Source organism: Schistocerca gregaria, chromosome 4, assembly GCF_023897955.1.
Source record: "Schistocerca gregaria isolate iqSchGreg1 chromosome 4, iqSchGreg1.2, whole genome shotgun sequence".
In the NCBI taxonomy this organism is placed as follows: Eukaryota; Metazoa; Arthropoda; class Insecta; order Orthoptera; family Acrididae; genus Schistocerca; species Schistocerca gregaria.
The window spans coordinates 451,791,784-451,808,949 of record NC_064923.1 but is presented as its reverse complement, the minus strand read 5'-3'; the positions used below and the strand labels follow the sequence as shown (position 1 = coordinate 451,808,949).

Below are 17,166 nucleotides of genomic sequence, written 5' to 3'. Positions count from 1 at the left end.
ATTTTTTAAACTGAGAAGTCCAGAATTTTTTTCTTTGTCCACATATACACCCTGTCTTAGGAGGCAACCTGTACCTTGGCAGACCACTCAGCAGTCCGGGTCGTGCATGTGGCTCTACAATGGTTCAACTGCCACCCAACTGCAGACAACCTCACAGTCTGCCACGTCACAAGAGCCAAGACTCAAAATGTCTTTAAAGAGAGCAAGAAAAGCTAATGGCAACCATTCTTGGACTCCATCAACCATTCCACTTGTTCTACAAAAGTACAGGAAGCAATTAATATTTACAGTAAACACAGTAATTTACCAATAACACTAGTACTGAAACAGGGATGTCTCCTAATAATGGCCAGAGACATCGTCCAGACAATGACAGAGCATTTTGCAGCAACTACTGCCACTGCCACCCAGGGTGTGGAGTTCCACTGCTACAGTGCCACTGTAGAGAAAGGAAGTTGGGCTTCAAATCCAAAAATTTTGAGTTTTACAACTGCCCTGGATTTGGCACTGAGGCTTGTGATTCTGCAATCAGTCATGACCAAATCTAGTACATTATGCTTAGGCATTTGCAAGAAGCTTCAAAATAAATCCCCCTCAAATGTTTTAATTTGATATGGCAGACACCCACTTACCCAGCTCATGGAGAGAGGCAATTTTGATACCTCTCCTCAAACCAGGAAAGGACCAAATGTGTCCTAGTAGCTACTGGAGTGTCACCTTAACAAGCTGTGTAGAAAAGACCTTGCTGCAAATGGTTAACTATTGTTTAGTCTGATTGCTAGAGACCAGGCAACTCCTGTCAGTGTGGACTCTGGAGATTTTGATCCACTGCTGACAACTTGACTTTGCGAGAGGTGGGTATTAAACAGGCTTCCCTACATAACCATCGCTACAATGGTACATTCTTTGACACCAGTAAGGTGTAAGACACTATTTGGAGACACTGTATTCTAGGGCAGCTGCACCAATAGCACTTTCATGGCTGCATCTCCATGTTCATACAGTTCTTCCTATAAAAGCGCTGTTTTAGGTCCCAAGTTGGTGACGTGCTGCCAAATCATTTCGCGCAGATATTTGTGGACAATTCTGCAGTTTTCTGTTCCTCCTCAGTGTTTGCAACAGTAACTCGTCAGTTGCAACTTACACCATTCTACATTTTAAAGGATCGATGAAATTTCTGCACCTTATTTTGACTCTAAACTGTGGGGGTTCACGACGCCTGAGACACATGAAAGCCAGGACCCACAAGGCACTGAATACCTTAAAGTGTCTTGCAATAGGTCTTGGGGAGTAGACAGGGCATATCTGCTCCAGTTTTACAGGGCTTTCATGTGATCACAGCTAGACTATGCATGCACAGTGTGTGGATCAGTGAGGCCTTCATTTCAGAAGTTCATTGACGGTATTGACCATGAGGGATTATACTGGCCATGGGTGCTTGTAGGACCAGCCTCATACCCAGCCTTTGCTAAGGCTGGGCAACCACCACTCACCATCGAGTGGCTGCTCCTCATGGTGCATCAGGCATGTAAGTTCCTCAGTGCTCCAAAATCACCTGGGTACCATGCTGTTGCTCATCTGCCTCTGAAATATCTCTTTCCTCAATTATCCATGAGCAACATAGCTCTATGGGACCTGCGTGTGCTGGAGTGACTTGGTGTGCAGCTAGTATAACCCTAAATCAAGGGTTTTAATCGCTTGCTAACCTGGATACTGCAGAGTCCGAGACTAATTTTAGATTTAGTGCAGTATAGGAGAGGTTGCCCTACTGCATATGTTATTTTATGACACATCTACATCATTATTCTGCACTTCACTCTTAAGTGCCTGGCAGAGGGTTCATCGAACCATTTTCATACTACTTCTTTACCATTACACTCTCGAATGGCGCATGGAAAAAAAGAACACCTAAATCTTTCCATTCGAGCTCTGATTTCTCTTATTTCATTATTCTCCCTACGTAGGTGGGTGTCAACAAAATATTTTTGCATTTGAAAGAGAAAGTTGGTCATTGAAATTTCGTAAATAGATCTTGCCACAAAGAAAACTGCCTTTGTTTCGGTAACTGCCACCCCAACTCATGTATCATATGAGTGACACTGTCACCCCTATTGCCCAATAACACAAAACGGGCTGCCCTTCTTTGCACTTCTTCGGTGTCCTTCGTCAATCCTACCTGGTACGAATCCCACACAGGAGAAAATTATTATTTTGGCACTGCTGTTGAGTGTAACCTCTACCCATAGTAATTCACAGGAACTATCTATTTCAACTTCACTAAAAGATAAACAACTAGCAGCGGACACAAACACACTACCACCTACTTTATTTAATCTATCCTTTCTGTACACAGTTTGTGCCTCTGTAAAAAATTCGGCAGAATTTATCTCCAGTGTCAGCCAGCTTTGTTCCTATAAGGATTTCAGCTTCAGTGCTTTCTATCAGCGCTTGAAGCGCTGGTACTTTTCCAAGACAGCTACGACAATTTACAATTACAATACTGACTGCTGCTTAGTCAATTCTTGTCATTTCTTTGCCCTGTATTCTTAGAGACTGGAGGCCTTTTTTGATCTTTCCTGAGACTGTCTAACCTAAAAAAAAAAAAAAAAAAAAAAAAAAATTCCCATTTTAATGGAGCACCCCCAACTCTAGCTATGTTTATGTATGGCTCTAAAGAGAGGGGGGACCATGCATTGCTCTGTGGTTTCCCTGATCGTGTCCCTCAAGATATAAGTGCCTCAAGACTTTCCTATCTTCGATGTAATTATACGTGATCTTATGGGCACTGGGCAGAAAGATGTTTAAAGTACAGAAGTCCTTGTCTGTTCAGATTCCCTGAGTGCCCTTCACTCTCTGCAATGCTAGTACTCAGCAGGCAAAGTAGTCCAGAGTTACCAGGACACCCTCCTTCAACTAAAAAGGCTGGAGAAGCAGGTCTCTAACGTCGATCAGGTGTAGAATTTTGGAACATGTATTATGTTGGAGTATAATGACTTTTCTGGAGACTAGAAATCTACTCTGTAGGAATCAGCATGGGTTTCGAAAAAGACGGTCGTGTGAAACCCAGCTCGTGCTATTCGTCCACGAGACTCGGAGGGCCATAGACACGGGTTCACAGATAGATGCCATGTTTCTTGACTTCCGCAAGGTGTTCGATACAGTTCCCCACATGCGTTTAATGAACAAAGTAAGAGCATGTGGACTATCAGACCAATTGTGTGATTGGACAGAGGAGTTCCTAGATAACAGAACGCAGCCTGTCATTCTCAATGGAGAGAAGTCTTCCAAAGTAAGAGTGAATTCAGGTGTGCCTCAGGGGAGTGTCATAGGACCGTTGCTATTCACAATATACATAAATGACCTGGTGGATGACATAGGAAGTTCACTGAGCTTTTTGCAGATGATGCTGTGGTGTATTGAGAGGTTGTAACAATAGAAAATTTTACTGAAATGCAGGAGGATCTGCAGCGAATTGATGCATGGTGCAGGGAATGGCAATTGAATCTCAATGTAGACAAGAGTAACGTGCTGCAAATACATAGAAAGATAGATCCCTTATCTTTTAGCTACAAAATAGTAGGTCACCAACTGGGAGCAGTTAATTCCATAAATTATCTGGGAGTACGCATTAGGAGTGATTTAAAATGGAATGATCATATAAAGTTGATCGTCAATAAATCAGATGCCAGACTGAGATTCATTGGAAGAATCCTAAGGAAATGCAATCCGAAAACAAAGGAAGTAGGTTACAGTACGTTTGTTCGCCCGCTGCTTGAATACTGCTCAGCAGTGTGGGATCTGTACCAGATAGGGTTGATAAAAGATATAGAGAAGATCCAACGGAGAGCAGCATGCTTCGTTATAGGATCTTTTAGTAATCGCGAAAGCGTTACGGAGATTATGGATAAACTCCTGTGGAAGACTCTGCAGGAGAGACGCTCAGTAGCTCGGTACGGGCTTTTGTTAAAGTTTCGAGAACATACCTTCACCGAAAAGTCAAGCAGTATATTGCTCCCTCCTACGTATATATCGCGAAGAGTCCACGAGGATAAAGTCAGAGAGATTAGAGCCCACACAGAAGCATACCGACAATCCTCCTTTCCACGAATAATAAGAGACTGGAATAGAAGGGAGAACCGATAGAGGTACTCAGTGTACCCTCCGCCACACACCGTCAGGTGGCTAGCGGAGTATGGATGTAGATGTAGATGTAGATGTAGATGTCTTTCTTCTGGATGCCAGGGCAGATGTAGCAGCCAAGGAGGTGTGTTGTGACTCTTAGTGAGTTCAGTGTGTCATCCCCCTTCATGCTATCACTTCACTTTTCAAGTAGTCATGTGTCAATCAGAAAAGGAGCGGTCTAGTAGTCTACAACGTGGCTGTGGCATCTCTCTTTCCAGTCATACAGATGTGATGAGGTCTTCCTTCCTTGTTCCTGCATAGGCCACAGCCCTGAGAAGCGTGGCTTCTTGATCTGATCCTCCAATGTGTGGTGCTTGTGGCGTACAGATCCCAGTGTGCCACATTTTACAAGGCTGCATTTTAATTTTGCACCAAAGGGTTGAAGTGCATTTGCTAACAAATTTGCCCTCTATTTTAATTGACGATCAGTTAAATGTGGTAAGGCTTTTAAAATTTTGTGAATTGTTCCCAAAAATTTTAGGGCTTCGTTTTTAATGTGTCATCATGGTGTCTGTCTCACAATTTTTTGATATAAATGATCAGCCAGCTACATATTCCTTTGAACCTATTATAGTTTTCTCTTGTCTTACTTAGTTCAACTTTAACAATTTTAGAACATGGCAACAATTTTAGCACTGTCTTCCACAATTTCAGCTAGTGTGACTATGCAGGTGATCATGAGTGAGATTGGATGAGGGTGAGTGTGCTTTTATCTAGGGTTGCATTTTATTTATTTTCTTGCATTTTCATATTTCAACGACGTTTGTGTCTACTAATTTTGCAAAGGAGCTGATAACACAATGTCACCAGCCTTGCCTCTGTGATAACACCGGTTCACATCAGATTACTAAGTTAAGCGGTGCCGGTCTTTGGTGAGGTCACAATCTGGGTCTGCTGCTGAGTGCTGTTGGCAAGCAGGGCGCACTCAGCCCTTCTTGTTCAGTGCCCCCTAAAAACATGCACAAACACTACTCTGATCCAAAATATACTGCACTATTTTAATTTGGACATTGCTAAATCCCATATATTGCTTCTATGTTGTGGCTACACCAGAACTAATGTTTTCACTGTCTGGTTTTCAGAAAACAGCCTTGTGACCTAGTCAAGTTTGTGTAAGTGTCCCTTTTATTCTTGATTTGAATTCCTGTCTCTTCATATTCAAATTAATGTTTCAAATTCAGTACAGATGGAATAGAATCCATTCTTTTAATGCTTATGACACTCAGTCTATGAACTGATCATAGTGACAAAAAAAAAAAAGAGGGCACAGTCCATTCTCTGGCATAGAACTTACTTAAGTATGCTGATCACAGAATGCCACAAACTACCATGAAAGGTTGCATAAGGAGTAAAATACTGCGTGACCATTGCAGATCACACAGTGACAGTTCATCTCCCAAGGGTCAGAGGATAAAGTCTTCTATGATTTAATTCATTAAGAGGCTGTGAAAGGATTAAAATAAATACTCAGCCACTGGTGAAACATTATGAACATCAGGAATGAATGCAATGGCAGCTGGTCTTAACAATGACAGAGAAGAATTCTACTTTAAGCTTGTGTGACTTAAATGAGTTGATGTTGTTTGAAACTGTGCAAGTTGCTCTTAAAAAAATCACAAGACGAAGTGTGAAACAGTTGTATAGAAAACTGCTTTTGTTTTTCTGTAGCCAACAAAACCTGGCTTGTTGCAATAAACAGATATACTTCCCAAACATTTTGAATGCGCGAATCAAATGACTTTGCGAATGAAAGTCTGGTGGCACAACTTTTGACATGAAGCTTGTCATTAAAGTAGACAGGAAGAACGATAAATTTGTTGTGTGCATAAATATAAGTGTAGAATAAAGTTTATGAAAACTATGAAGTGAAGTGTTACGGACTATCCAGTTCTGGCTGCAGAGTTGAATGTGCCAGCAGTGGGGTATGGGTCCTGCAGTACCATTGCGAGAACTGAGTCAACAATACTTACACAACCTGAACATTCTTCATTACATCATGGTTTCCATAAAGTACTTAATTGGTAGAGGCTCAGGGGTCAGTCATGCCTATTAGTCAACAAGATGCTGATGCAGCAGTGGCTGGTGGCAGGCAATAACCTTGCTGATGTAAGTCGCCTTGTCATCTTAAACTTTTTGCTGCTACAAACATGCTATCTACACTCTGTGCTGAGGGCGGCTTTTTTTTATGGCTGTACTGCTCACCAAACACAGGTGCCTGTACTCACGCAATATGAAATGCTTATCATCCAATTTTAAGACAGCTATTATTTGAGAGAATTTCATTTCTGCACATCTTGAATTTTATACATTTGTCAATAAAGAACTGGGTTTCTTTTCATTATACGTCCTAGTTACCGCACTACATCAAATTAAGTAAAGTATTGTACAAAATTTTAAAGTGTTTGCAGAGGTGAAAACATAGTGTGTAAACTTTACACACAATTGATTTTAACTCCTTCCTTGCAGTGAACTGATACTGAAATTTGTTTCAAAATTGAGAGCAGATCGTTTCATTCTCGAGTTATTGTTATTTATATGCGAACGATTGTAAATCATGGTGCCCCCATTTCTGTCCTTGGGTAATGTACGAGGGTTAGAACTTTAATAGAGGCAACTGTTTATCTACTGCTCATATAAAATAGATAAATGTTTAAAAGTTTTACTTACCTTCCAATTAGTCACCAACATTTTGTATATCCTGTTGCCAGTGACATGGCAGTTGTAGTATACTCTTAGCAGTGCCAGTTGTGTTGACAGTTAGAGTAGCACAGTCTATTGCCAGATGAATTTGTAGCAGTTCTGAAGCGAATGCTGTGAAGTGTTTCCTTCAGTTTACAAACAGAGCAGAGCGCACGAGGGCTTAAGTCAGGGGAGAGCAGTAGGTGGTACAGCACTTAGCAGCCCCATCAGTCGAACAAATCAGTAACAGCTTGCACTGTATGTGCTTGAGCATTGTCGTGCAAAATGATGGCCAGGTCCTGCAGAAAGTGTCATCACTTCTGTCTCTATGCTTTTCATTTTTGGAACACAACATACAACCAGCTTAGAGACAGAAGAGATGACACTTTCTGCAGGACCTCACCATTATTTTGCAGGACAATGCTCAAGCACATACATTGCAAAATGTTACTGATTTGTTTGACTGATGGGGCTGCTAAGTGCTATACCACCTACTGCACTCCCCTGACTTAAGCCCTCGCGAGTTCAACTCGATTTCTAAACTGAAGGGAACACTTCATGGCATTCACTTCAGAACTGCTACAAATCCGTCATCCAATAGACGATGCCGCTCAAACTGTCAACACAAATGGCACTACTAAGAGTATCCTATGACTTCCACATCACTAGCAACGGGTTATGCACAATGCTGGTGACAACTTTGTAGGTCAGTAAAACTAGGAAACATGTATCTATTTTGTACAAGTTGTAAATAAGTAGTTGCCACTGTTAAAGTTTCAACCCTTGTAAATCTTGTGATCATAAGTCATCATATTTCATGAACAATTCAAGATATTGAAATAAAGTTTAATGCAAATGATAGCACGCTAAGAGACACAAGGTGTTACATGGTAAACACTTCAGATATTTTTGCTCACCTAGATACGGAAGCAAATTGTCAGTAGCAGTGAGAGGTTTACGTCTCAGGACACATACAGGGAATAGCACTGTGGGAAAACCCAAATGGTGCACATATACATTACCACATCACCTGGGGAATGGTGGAAAAGGATGTGTATAAACATCCACAGCAGCAAGAGGGTTAATGACTTAAAGCAATAGAGAACCGTCAGCACTTTGTGATGTTGCACAGGCCCCACATCGAACCAGTGACCTTCAGAGACTGGATGGAGTGCCAGACCATGGTGCTCAGTGCACAGTCTAACCTCAACAGACTCAGTTTGTAGCCCAGAACTGATGGCTGTAGGTTAGCAGCTTTGCCTAGTTGTCAACATTGGTCAATGAAGCTTGAGTAGCTGCGCTGCACGTTAGATCAATGACTGGTGCAGAGACTGCACGACACCAAAGGAATGATGCAGCGGGCTAAGCTGGTAGCATTTATACTCCCTTTGACCGGATGTTTTAAGACTGGTGGTGGGCTACCGTTGGTTATTTAATTGGCTGTGGAAGCATGTCACTGTGACACAGAACACTGTTCCAGCACCCATGTGCAGAATTGCATTGGTGAGTGGTTTGCATATCACTTGCCTGGTTGCAAAGGTCTGGCTGACTCTTAGGCTGCAACAGAACAAAACACTGTTCTGCCTTCTGAAACCCACAAACAAAGCTATATCTGTTTCCAGTGAGTGTAATCTAACACACTAACCAGGTTTCTTTGTAAAATATTTGTCATCATTTTGGTTTGTGATATCATTTTGTGTGTCTTTTTCAGATATTATTTTGAGTTTTTCATATAAGCTACAGTTAATTTTTTCCTGTGTCACAAGTGGAATTACTGTTAGTTCTTACAGAAATAATCTTCCCTTCACTCTGTTCCTCACATATTGTAAAAGCAAATCAGCTGAATATTTTATTTCATCTTTTGATTAACAGTTTTTATATATATATTACTCTTAATCATTGGTCTAACTTTAGTGTGCAGTAGAATTCAGTGCACAGTTATGTTTCCATTAACTGCAGTGTTTAGTTTTTTATTGATATTTCTTTATGAAATTTGCAGGTACTTGCAGACGACATATTATGTGCGGACTCCTTGATGGCCTTTCGGAAACTCCTTGAACAGAAAGAAATAACCAATGGTGTATCATGCATAGAAATAAGAAATGAACAGACTGTTAGTGTCACAGCTTCAGATGGATATGATGATATTCTCTGTGATGTTGTAGACAAGGTTGAGGCAAAATGTTTAGCAAGTGCTGATATCGTATTTAGTGATGATGCAAAATATGACTATAAGCAACAAGAACTAGAAAAAACACCAACCCAGGGTATTGCACAAGCAAATTCTCCCCCTAAGCTCAAACCTCATGAGAACAAACCAAGCACTTCAGAAAAAACAAGTAGCAAGGTTAGAAAACGCTTGTTTGATGAAACAAACAAACATGAAATTGAATCTAAAGTATTGAAAAGATTTAGGTTGGGAGATGTATACGAATTTTTGTTGGGGAAAAACCCTGAAAACTGTCACCATGCCGAAGGGGATACATTGAGTCTCTTGCAGTGCATAGTTACAAAGGGTTCAGAATTTACTGAATGGGCTGACAATAATGCAAAGCTTTTCAGTACGATACAAAAGTTGTCATACTGATGAAAGCTCTGCACAGTGTAGTTATGTTTGTAACCATTTTATGTTTTTTTATAGTTTTAAAATGCTGTTAATATTTGAATATGTTTTAATGAACTATGTAATGTGCCTTCTTGCATTCAGCATTACTTGGTGTTTTTTATATACTAATGAAATCGTGTGAATGTTTTATCCTGTTTTGAGAGGAAGTCTGGAATGCAAAGAGAAATTTTATATTGTCGTATATTGTACATCAGTCACTATTCAAGAGCACTGATAATCATATTTTTAATATAATACATGTATCACTGCTGATAGGAACATAATGTTTCAAATTGTATTTACCTTGTGACAGATAATGTAATTTTTTACTTCTATTAAATGTATGTTTGCTGTCTTTTGTATTATTCATTCGTTACGAAGTAGTTGCTAATTGCAAGAAATAATAATTTGTTCCTTTTATGTTGTATTGCTTTTTGAAATATGCATTGCAACTTACCATACTCGACCTCCTTTTCCATGGTATTGATACCATATAAAGATTGATGGTAACATTATCAATGTGTCTATTGATAAAAATAGAAATAAACTTCCACATGGGAAAAATATATTAAAAACAAAGATTCCAAGACTTACCATCCAATCTCGGGAGCGGAAAGACTTAAAACACACACACACACACACACACACACACACACACACACACACACACACACACACACACCCATCCATACATACAGACACACACAAGCAGACATATTTAAAGGGAAAGAGTTTGGGCAGACATGTCAGTCGAGGCGGAAGTGTGGAGGCAAAGATGATGATGAACGACAGGTGAGGTATGAGTGGCAGCAACTTGAAATTAGCAGAGATTGAGGCCTGGTGGATAACGAGAAGAGAGGATATATTGAAGGGCAAGTTCCCATCTCCGGAGTTTGGATAGGTTGGTGTTGGTGGGAATTATCCAGATGACCCGGGAGGTGTAACACTGTGCCAAGATGTACTGGCCGTGCACCAAGGCCTGTTTAGCCACAGGGTGATCCTCATTACCAACAAACACTGTCTGCCTGTGTCCATTCAGTTTGTTGTTGGTCATTCCCACATAGAAAGCGTCACAGTGTAGGAAGGTCAGTTGGTAAATCACGTGGGTGCTTTCACACGTGGCTCTGCCTTTGATCATGTACACCTTCCGGGTTACAGGACTGGAGTAGGTGGTAGTGGGAGGGTGCATAGGACAGGTTTTACACCGGGGGCGGTTACAAGGATAGGAGCCAGAGGGTAGGGAAAGTGGTTTGGGGATTTCATAGGGATGAACCAAGAGGTTACGAAGGTTAGGTGGACGGCGGAAAGACACTCTTGTTGGAGTGGGGAGGATTTCATGAAGGATGGATCTCATTTCGGGGCAGGATTTTAGGAAGTCGTATCCCTGCTGGAGAGTAGCTCGAAATTTTGTTATTTTATTGTGCCTGTCTACCGGCGCTTTCCCGCTTGGTAAGTCTTGGAATCTTTGTTTTTAATATGTCTATTGATAAAGTTTGAGTAAGATCAGTGTATCATATTGACAAGAAAACTTGAATATTAAGTATTTCATGCCCTTAATACAGTTCACAGCCAGGGCTTTGGCTGATCATTGTTCTTCGGGATAAAGAATACTTGCTGTTACTCTCCTGGACACACAAACCACAGTCGGTTTTTGGCCTCAACAAGTAGCCTCTTCCACACCTGGAAATCTTTGGCAATCTGGTCTCTCCATCTCATTTTCAGCCTGCTTGGGGATCGTGGTCCTTCTGGTTTATTCTCGGAGACTTCTCCCAGTAAAGATTTCTGCTCTCTTCTATAGATGTGGCTGGCCCATCTTATCTTCTTGTCTTGGCTTCCGCAACTACATCTGGTTCATCGTATAGCTCCCTGTTTTTTCTTCTTCACCATTCTCCTCCTTGATGATTAGTCCAAATATCTTTCACAGGATTTTATTTTTAAAAACTTTTATCTATCTATTCTCCACATTTATGCCCCATATAGTAATACTGGTCTGTTTTGGTTTTATATATTCTTTCTTTGGTTCCTCTTGAAAAAATTTTTAGGTGACACTAGTTTGAGTATGATGCTCTGGATGCAGCTTTGATCCTCGCGTCTATTCTCGCTTCTGATTGTTTCTGTTGTTTACTACTACCCCAGATATTTAAACTCTCCTACTTCTTCAGACATGTGGTTATCGTTCTGCATAGTTTCCCCATCTTTTTGTTTTCTAATTTCTTTCTCCCTCACGAATTTTGTTTTCTCTTCATTTTCTTCTAAAGCAGCTTCCTTTGATTTTTTTGAAAGAGTCTTTCTGCTGGTATTTTAAAATCATCTGGATTTTTGGCAATTAGTGCTACATCATCTGCAAAGGCCAGTACATTTTTGTTCCTATTTTAATTACCTCTCCTGCTTCACTTGGTGTGTCCAGCACTTACTGTTTAAAGATGTTGTACAAGAGGGGTGACATTCCATCTCCTTGCTTGACTCCGGTTTCTTATGTCAAATTCCTTGGAATATTCTCCATCCATTTTCAGTACTCCTTTCAGGGGAACCAGATGGCGCTATGTTTGGCCCACTAGATGGGTCTGCCATAGGTCAAACGGACATCAACTGTATTTATTTAAAATAGGAACGCCCATTTTTTATTACATATTCGAGTAGTATGTAAAGAAATATGAATTTTTTAGTTGGACCACTTTTTTCGCTTTGTGGTAGATGTCTGTAATAGTCACAAACGTATAAGTGTGTGGTATCACGTAACATTCCGCCAGTGCGGACGGTATTTGCTTCGTTATACATTACATGTGTTAAAATGAACCGTTTACCGATTGCAGAAAAGGTCAATATCTTGTTCATGTATGGTTATTGTGATCAAAATGCCCAACGGCGTGTGCTATGTATGCTGCTCGGTATCCTGGACGACATCATTCGAGTGTCCAGACCATTCACCAGATAGTTAAGTTATTTAAGGAAACAGGAAATGTTCAGCCACATGTGAAATGTCATCCACGACCTGCAACAAATGATGATGCCCAAGTAGATGGTTAAACTGCTGTCACGGCTAATCCGTGCATCTGTAGCAGACAAACTGCGCGAGAATCGGGAATCTCAAAAACGTCGGTGTTGAGAATGCTACATAAACATCGAGCGGCAGCTCTCCATGGAGGTACCAATAGCCCAGGAAGGCCGCCGACCGCGGGAATTCGCGCCGCCCCCATCCCGCCAGCCTACACGAGACTTTCCAGAGCACCCTGGACCACATTGAGGGACCCAGTACACTGAAATAAGTCATTCGCCATGTCAGATGGCTCGTTGGTCTATGGGTATGATTCCTGCTTAGGATGCAGGAGGTCCCGGGTTCAAATCCTCGACGAGCCCTAGCGTTTTGTGCAAACTGATCGCACGTGAGTGGTTCTATGCACCAGGAATTGCATGGCAACGGCTTTGAACGTCGTTTACAGTTCTGCCACTGGGCACGAGAGAAATTACAGGATGATGACAGATTTTTTGCAAGCGTTCTGTTTAGCGACGAAGTGTCATTCACCAACAGTGGTAATGTAAACTGGCATAATATGCACCAATGGGCAACGGAAAATCCATGATGATGGCTGCGACAAATGGAACATCAGCGAGCTTGGCAGGTTAATGTATGGTGCTGCATTATGGGAGGAAGGATACTTCGCCCCCATTTTATCAATGGCAATCTAAATGGTGACATGTATGCTGATTTCCTACGTAATGTTCTACCAATGTTACTACTAGAGGTTTCACTGCATGGCAGGATGGAGATGTACTTCGCCCTTCAAGCTAGACGAGTTTCGTTCTTTGTAGTTTTTCGTTTGACGCTTATTTTGTGAGCTATTTGGCCCGGTCACGATCAATGGACCACCCCGTATACATGGAAACGTTGAAATGAGAAGTCCTATCCCTCCCGCCGTATTCTCCATACGTTGCTCTCTCTGATACCACCTAGTTTCGATGTCTCGAACAATTTAGGAGGTATAAGGTATGGTGGTGGCGGCTGGTGGCCTTATCACACAAACTGTGGCCCTTTCTCTAGATGCCCTGTGTAATTAGAAATGGCTTTCTCAAACTGCCATTTCTCCAGCTTTATATGTGTGTGTGTGCTTTTACTGTCTCATATTACCTTGAATAATTATGTAAACCAGACACTTATAAATAGATAGTGATGGGAGAGGGCAAAGTGACTTCAGTATCAGGACAAGTCAGAAATAGTGTAGAAAAGTACAGAAAAGGAATGGGTAAATGAGAATAGTTATTAGTTGAGAGGTACACTGGGCTGTGGGTCAGGGGGTTATATTTTTAGGACTGCCAGATAGATTCGCCGGACAGTATCTTAACTGCACAATTTAGTGGAAGGAAGGAGGCTAAAGTGCATGTAAGGGAAATCAAAGAGGGACAGGTATCAAAGCTACAACAGAAGTGTTGATGTATGTTACTTTCACCAGCTGGTTGGTTCAATCTGTAATTAGCCTCTGAAGTGGGTAGAAAACCAATGTAGTTGTCATACTTAGAGAGATCCGTGCACAATAATTATGCCATACCAGTATTTGATAGTGCTACTTCTATACGTGGCCTCACATTTGACTGGTTACGTGGGCAATGTAATACCACTTTAGGGAGATGGTAGAATATTAGAAAAGATATTATTTATCTCCTCATGTGAGGATTTGCCAGTTACTTCCTTCGGGTGTGACCCCATTGTAATTGGGGAAAGCTCGCTGGCTCTGGCACCACCAGTGTTTGAGGGTAGTGAGGAAATAAAATACACATCATGAAAAAATAACTGGACTGGTCCTCCAGGTTGGGGTTTGGGCACTGGGCTAACAACCCATCCCATAAAAAAGAACTTGTTATGAAACGTCAAGAAATGGTGTCAGAGGAAAACAGAAACAAGGAGACAGAAAACGGCTTACAAACAAGGACTTACAGTTTGGAATGTGGAACATCAGGACTTCGGCAAGACCTGAAACTCTCAATATTCTTTCAGAAGAGCTCGACAGATATGAAATGGATCTTATAGCATTGAACAAAATTAGATATCCACAGGGAGGTGCATTCTGTACTACAGTGGATTGGAAGATGGAAAGTTCCAGAAGGGAGTAAGTTTTATGGTCAGCAAAAGTTTAGCAACGGCAGTAACTATTTCCAACTGATTGATTATACAATAGCTGTCATAAGACTAAAGGGTAGATTCACAACTATAACAATAGTTACACTACATGCTCTGACCAAGGAAGCAGAGGATGAAAAGAGACAGTTTTTATGAAATTCTCGAAGAGGGAATTAGAAAGACACCAGGATATGATATGAAGCTCTTTGTGGGAGATGCCAATGCTAAAGTTGGAAGGGGGATCATCTGGAAAGGAATAGCTGGGACTGGAAAACTATATGTCGAAAGTAATGATAATGGAGTGAGGCCACTAAGCTGTGAAAGTGCAGCCAACCTAAGGGTTATGAATACACACTTTCCTCGGAAGGACATTCACAAGGTAACACGGGTATCACCAGATGGAAGAACAAAAAAAAAAAAAAAAAAAAAAAAAACTGGCCTGGTAGATCAAAGACATAAAAGCAGTATAATGAATGTGAAAATCATAAGGGGAGCCGAAGCAGGCAAAGACAATTATCTAGCCATTGCAGACGTATGCCAAAGAACGCTGATAGAAAAGCCAAGGGGGAGGGGGAGGGAGAGCACAAAAGGCCATAACATTGACATAGACAGATTGAAAGATAACCGCAATGCACAGGAGTTTGACATTAAATGGCAAAACAAATTTGATGTTCTAACATTGGAAGATAACCGTGACAATGAAGACCACTGAGAAATGATAAAAGCAAATGGGGAAGAAGTGGCACTAGAAGTATGCAGAAAAAGAAGGAAGAAAAATCCATGGTTTTCATAAGAATGCGAGCAAAAAGTGAAAGAAAGAACAGCAGCAAAGAAAAACAAAAGTAAAGAAGCATATGAAAATGTTAATAGAGAAACTAAAACACTTATCAGGAGGAAGAAGGCAGAACATGTGGATAATTTGATCAAAAGAGCATAGGAGGATAAAAACGCAGGCAATGCAAGAGATTTTTACAAATTAGTCAGATTTTCAGGAAAAGATATACAGGATGGTCCACTGATCGTGTCCAGACCAAATATGTCACGAAATAAGCGTCAAATGAAAAAAAAAAAAAAAAACTACAAAGAATGAAACTTGTGTAGCTTGAAGAGGAAAACCAGATGGCGCTATGGTTGGCCCACTAGATGACACTGCCATAAGTCAAACGGATATCAACTGCATTTTTAAAAATAGGAATGCCCATTTTTTATTACATATTCATGTAGTACATCAAGAAATATGAATGTTTTAGTTGGATCACTTTTTTGCTTTGTGATAGGGGGCGCTGTAATAGTCACAAACATATGGCTCACAATTTTAGATGAACAGTTGCTGAGATGTAGGTATTTTAAATTAAAATACAGAACGTAGGTATGTTTGAACATATTATTTTGGTTGTTCCAATGTGATACATGTACCTTTGTGAACTTATTTCTGAGAATGCATGCTGTTACAGTGTGATTACCTGTAAATATCACATTAATGCAATAAGTGCTCAAAATTATGTCCGTCAATCTCAATGCATTTGGTAATAGGTGTAACGACATTCCTCTCAACAGCGAATAGTTCGCCTTCCGTAATGTTCGCACATGCATTGACAATGCGCTGACGCGTGTTTTCAGGTGTTGTCGGTGGATCACGATAGCAAATGTCATTCAACTTTCCCCACAGAAAAAAATCTGTGGACTTCAGATCCGGTGAATGTGTGGTGCTTCGATGACCAATCCACCTGTCACGAATTATGCTATTCAATACTGCTACAACTGCATGCGAGCTATGTGCCGGACATCCATCACCTTGGAAGTACATCGCCATTCTGTCATGCAATGAAACCTCTTTAACATTGGTAGAACATTATGTAGGAAATCAGCATACATTTCACCATTTAGATTGCCCACTTTGACTATCACTCATGAAGAGTATGCAGTGGCCCAAGTAGGTGGTTGTGAGGATGATGGTTCTCAGTGGCAGCTGCAAAATAGGGAGAATATCAGAACTAACAGTGGACAACATTTTGCAATACTGTCCTAAAAAGAAAATTCATGGATACCTGGAAATATTTTGCAGAGGTAACACTGTTGTTAATTCTTCCAAGTTATATGGCCGTGGCCATGGAATTATTCTATTCCTAACGTTTCGTCCAATACTACGTTGGACATCTTCAGAGGTATGGCTGGTCCTGCCGACTGACGAGTCTGGTGTCGGCGAGCGGGCTAAATACCGAGGAAAGTGGGTGTGGTCTAGCTTGCACATAGTAGCAGAGAGAAAACTAGTCATATCCATATCTCACTTAATTTCAAGGTCTCTTCTTTTCTGTAAAAATTATCTTCATGTTTATAAATTTCAATAGCCTCCCTATACAGTCGTGGATGACAGTTTGTGATAGCACTTAAAACTGTAGTTTCAGAAAACTTAACTACATGGTCACCTGACTGAAGTGCATGTTCTGCAACGGCTGATTTATATATTTTTACCAGTCGGCAAAGACTTAAATGCTCCTTTACCCTCGTATTCACACTTCTTTTCGTAGTACCAATATAGACCTTGCCACAAGTACACGGAATTTTATACATACCACTAGATGATAAT

The 17,166-nt window shown here is 40.9% G+C and overlaps 1 protein-coding gene across 1 annotated transcript in view; it reads left to right on the top strand.

Annotated features, from left to right (window-relative positions):
* The window catches only part of LOC126266611 (uncharacterized), a 40,512-nt gene extending 30,691 nt beyond the window's left edge, over nt 1-9,821 (top strand). The window contains exon 3 of the mRNA XM_049970952.1: nt 8,861-9,821. Within this exon, the coding sequence (XP_049826909.1) occupies nt 8,861-9,448 (588 nt within the window). The 3' untranslated portion in view covers nt 9,449-9,821. The remainder of the gene's footprint in view (nt 1-8,860) is intronic.
* Nucleotides 9,822-17,166: the final 7,345 nt, after the last annotated feature.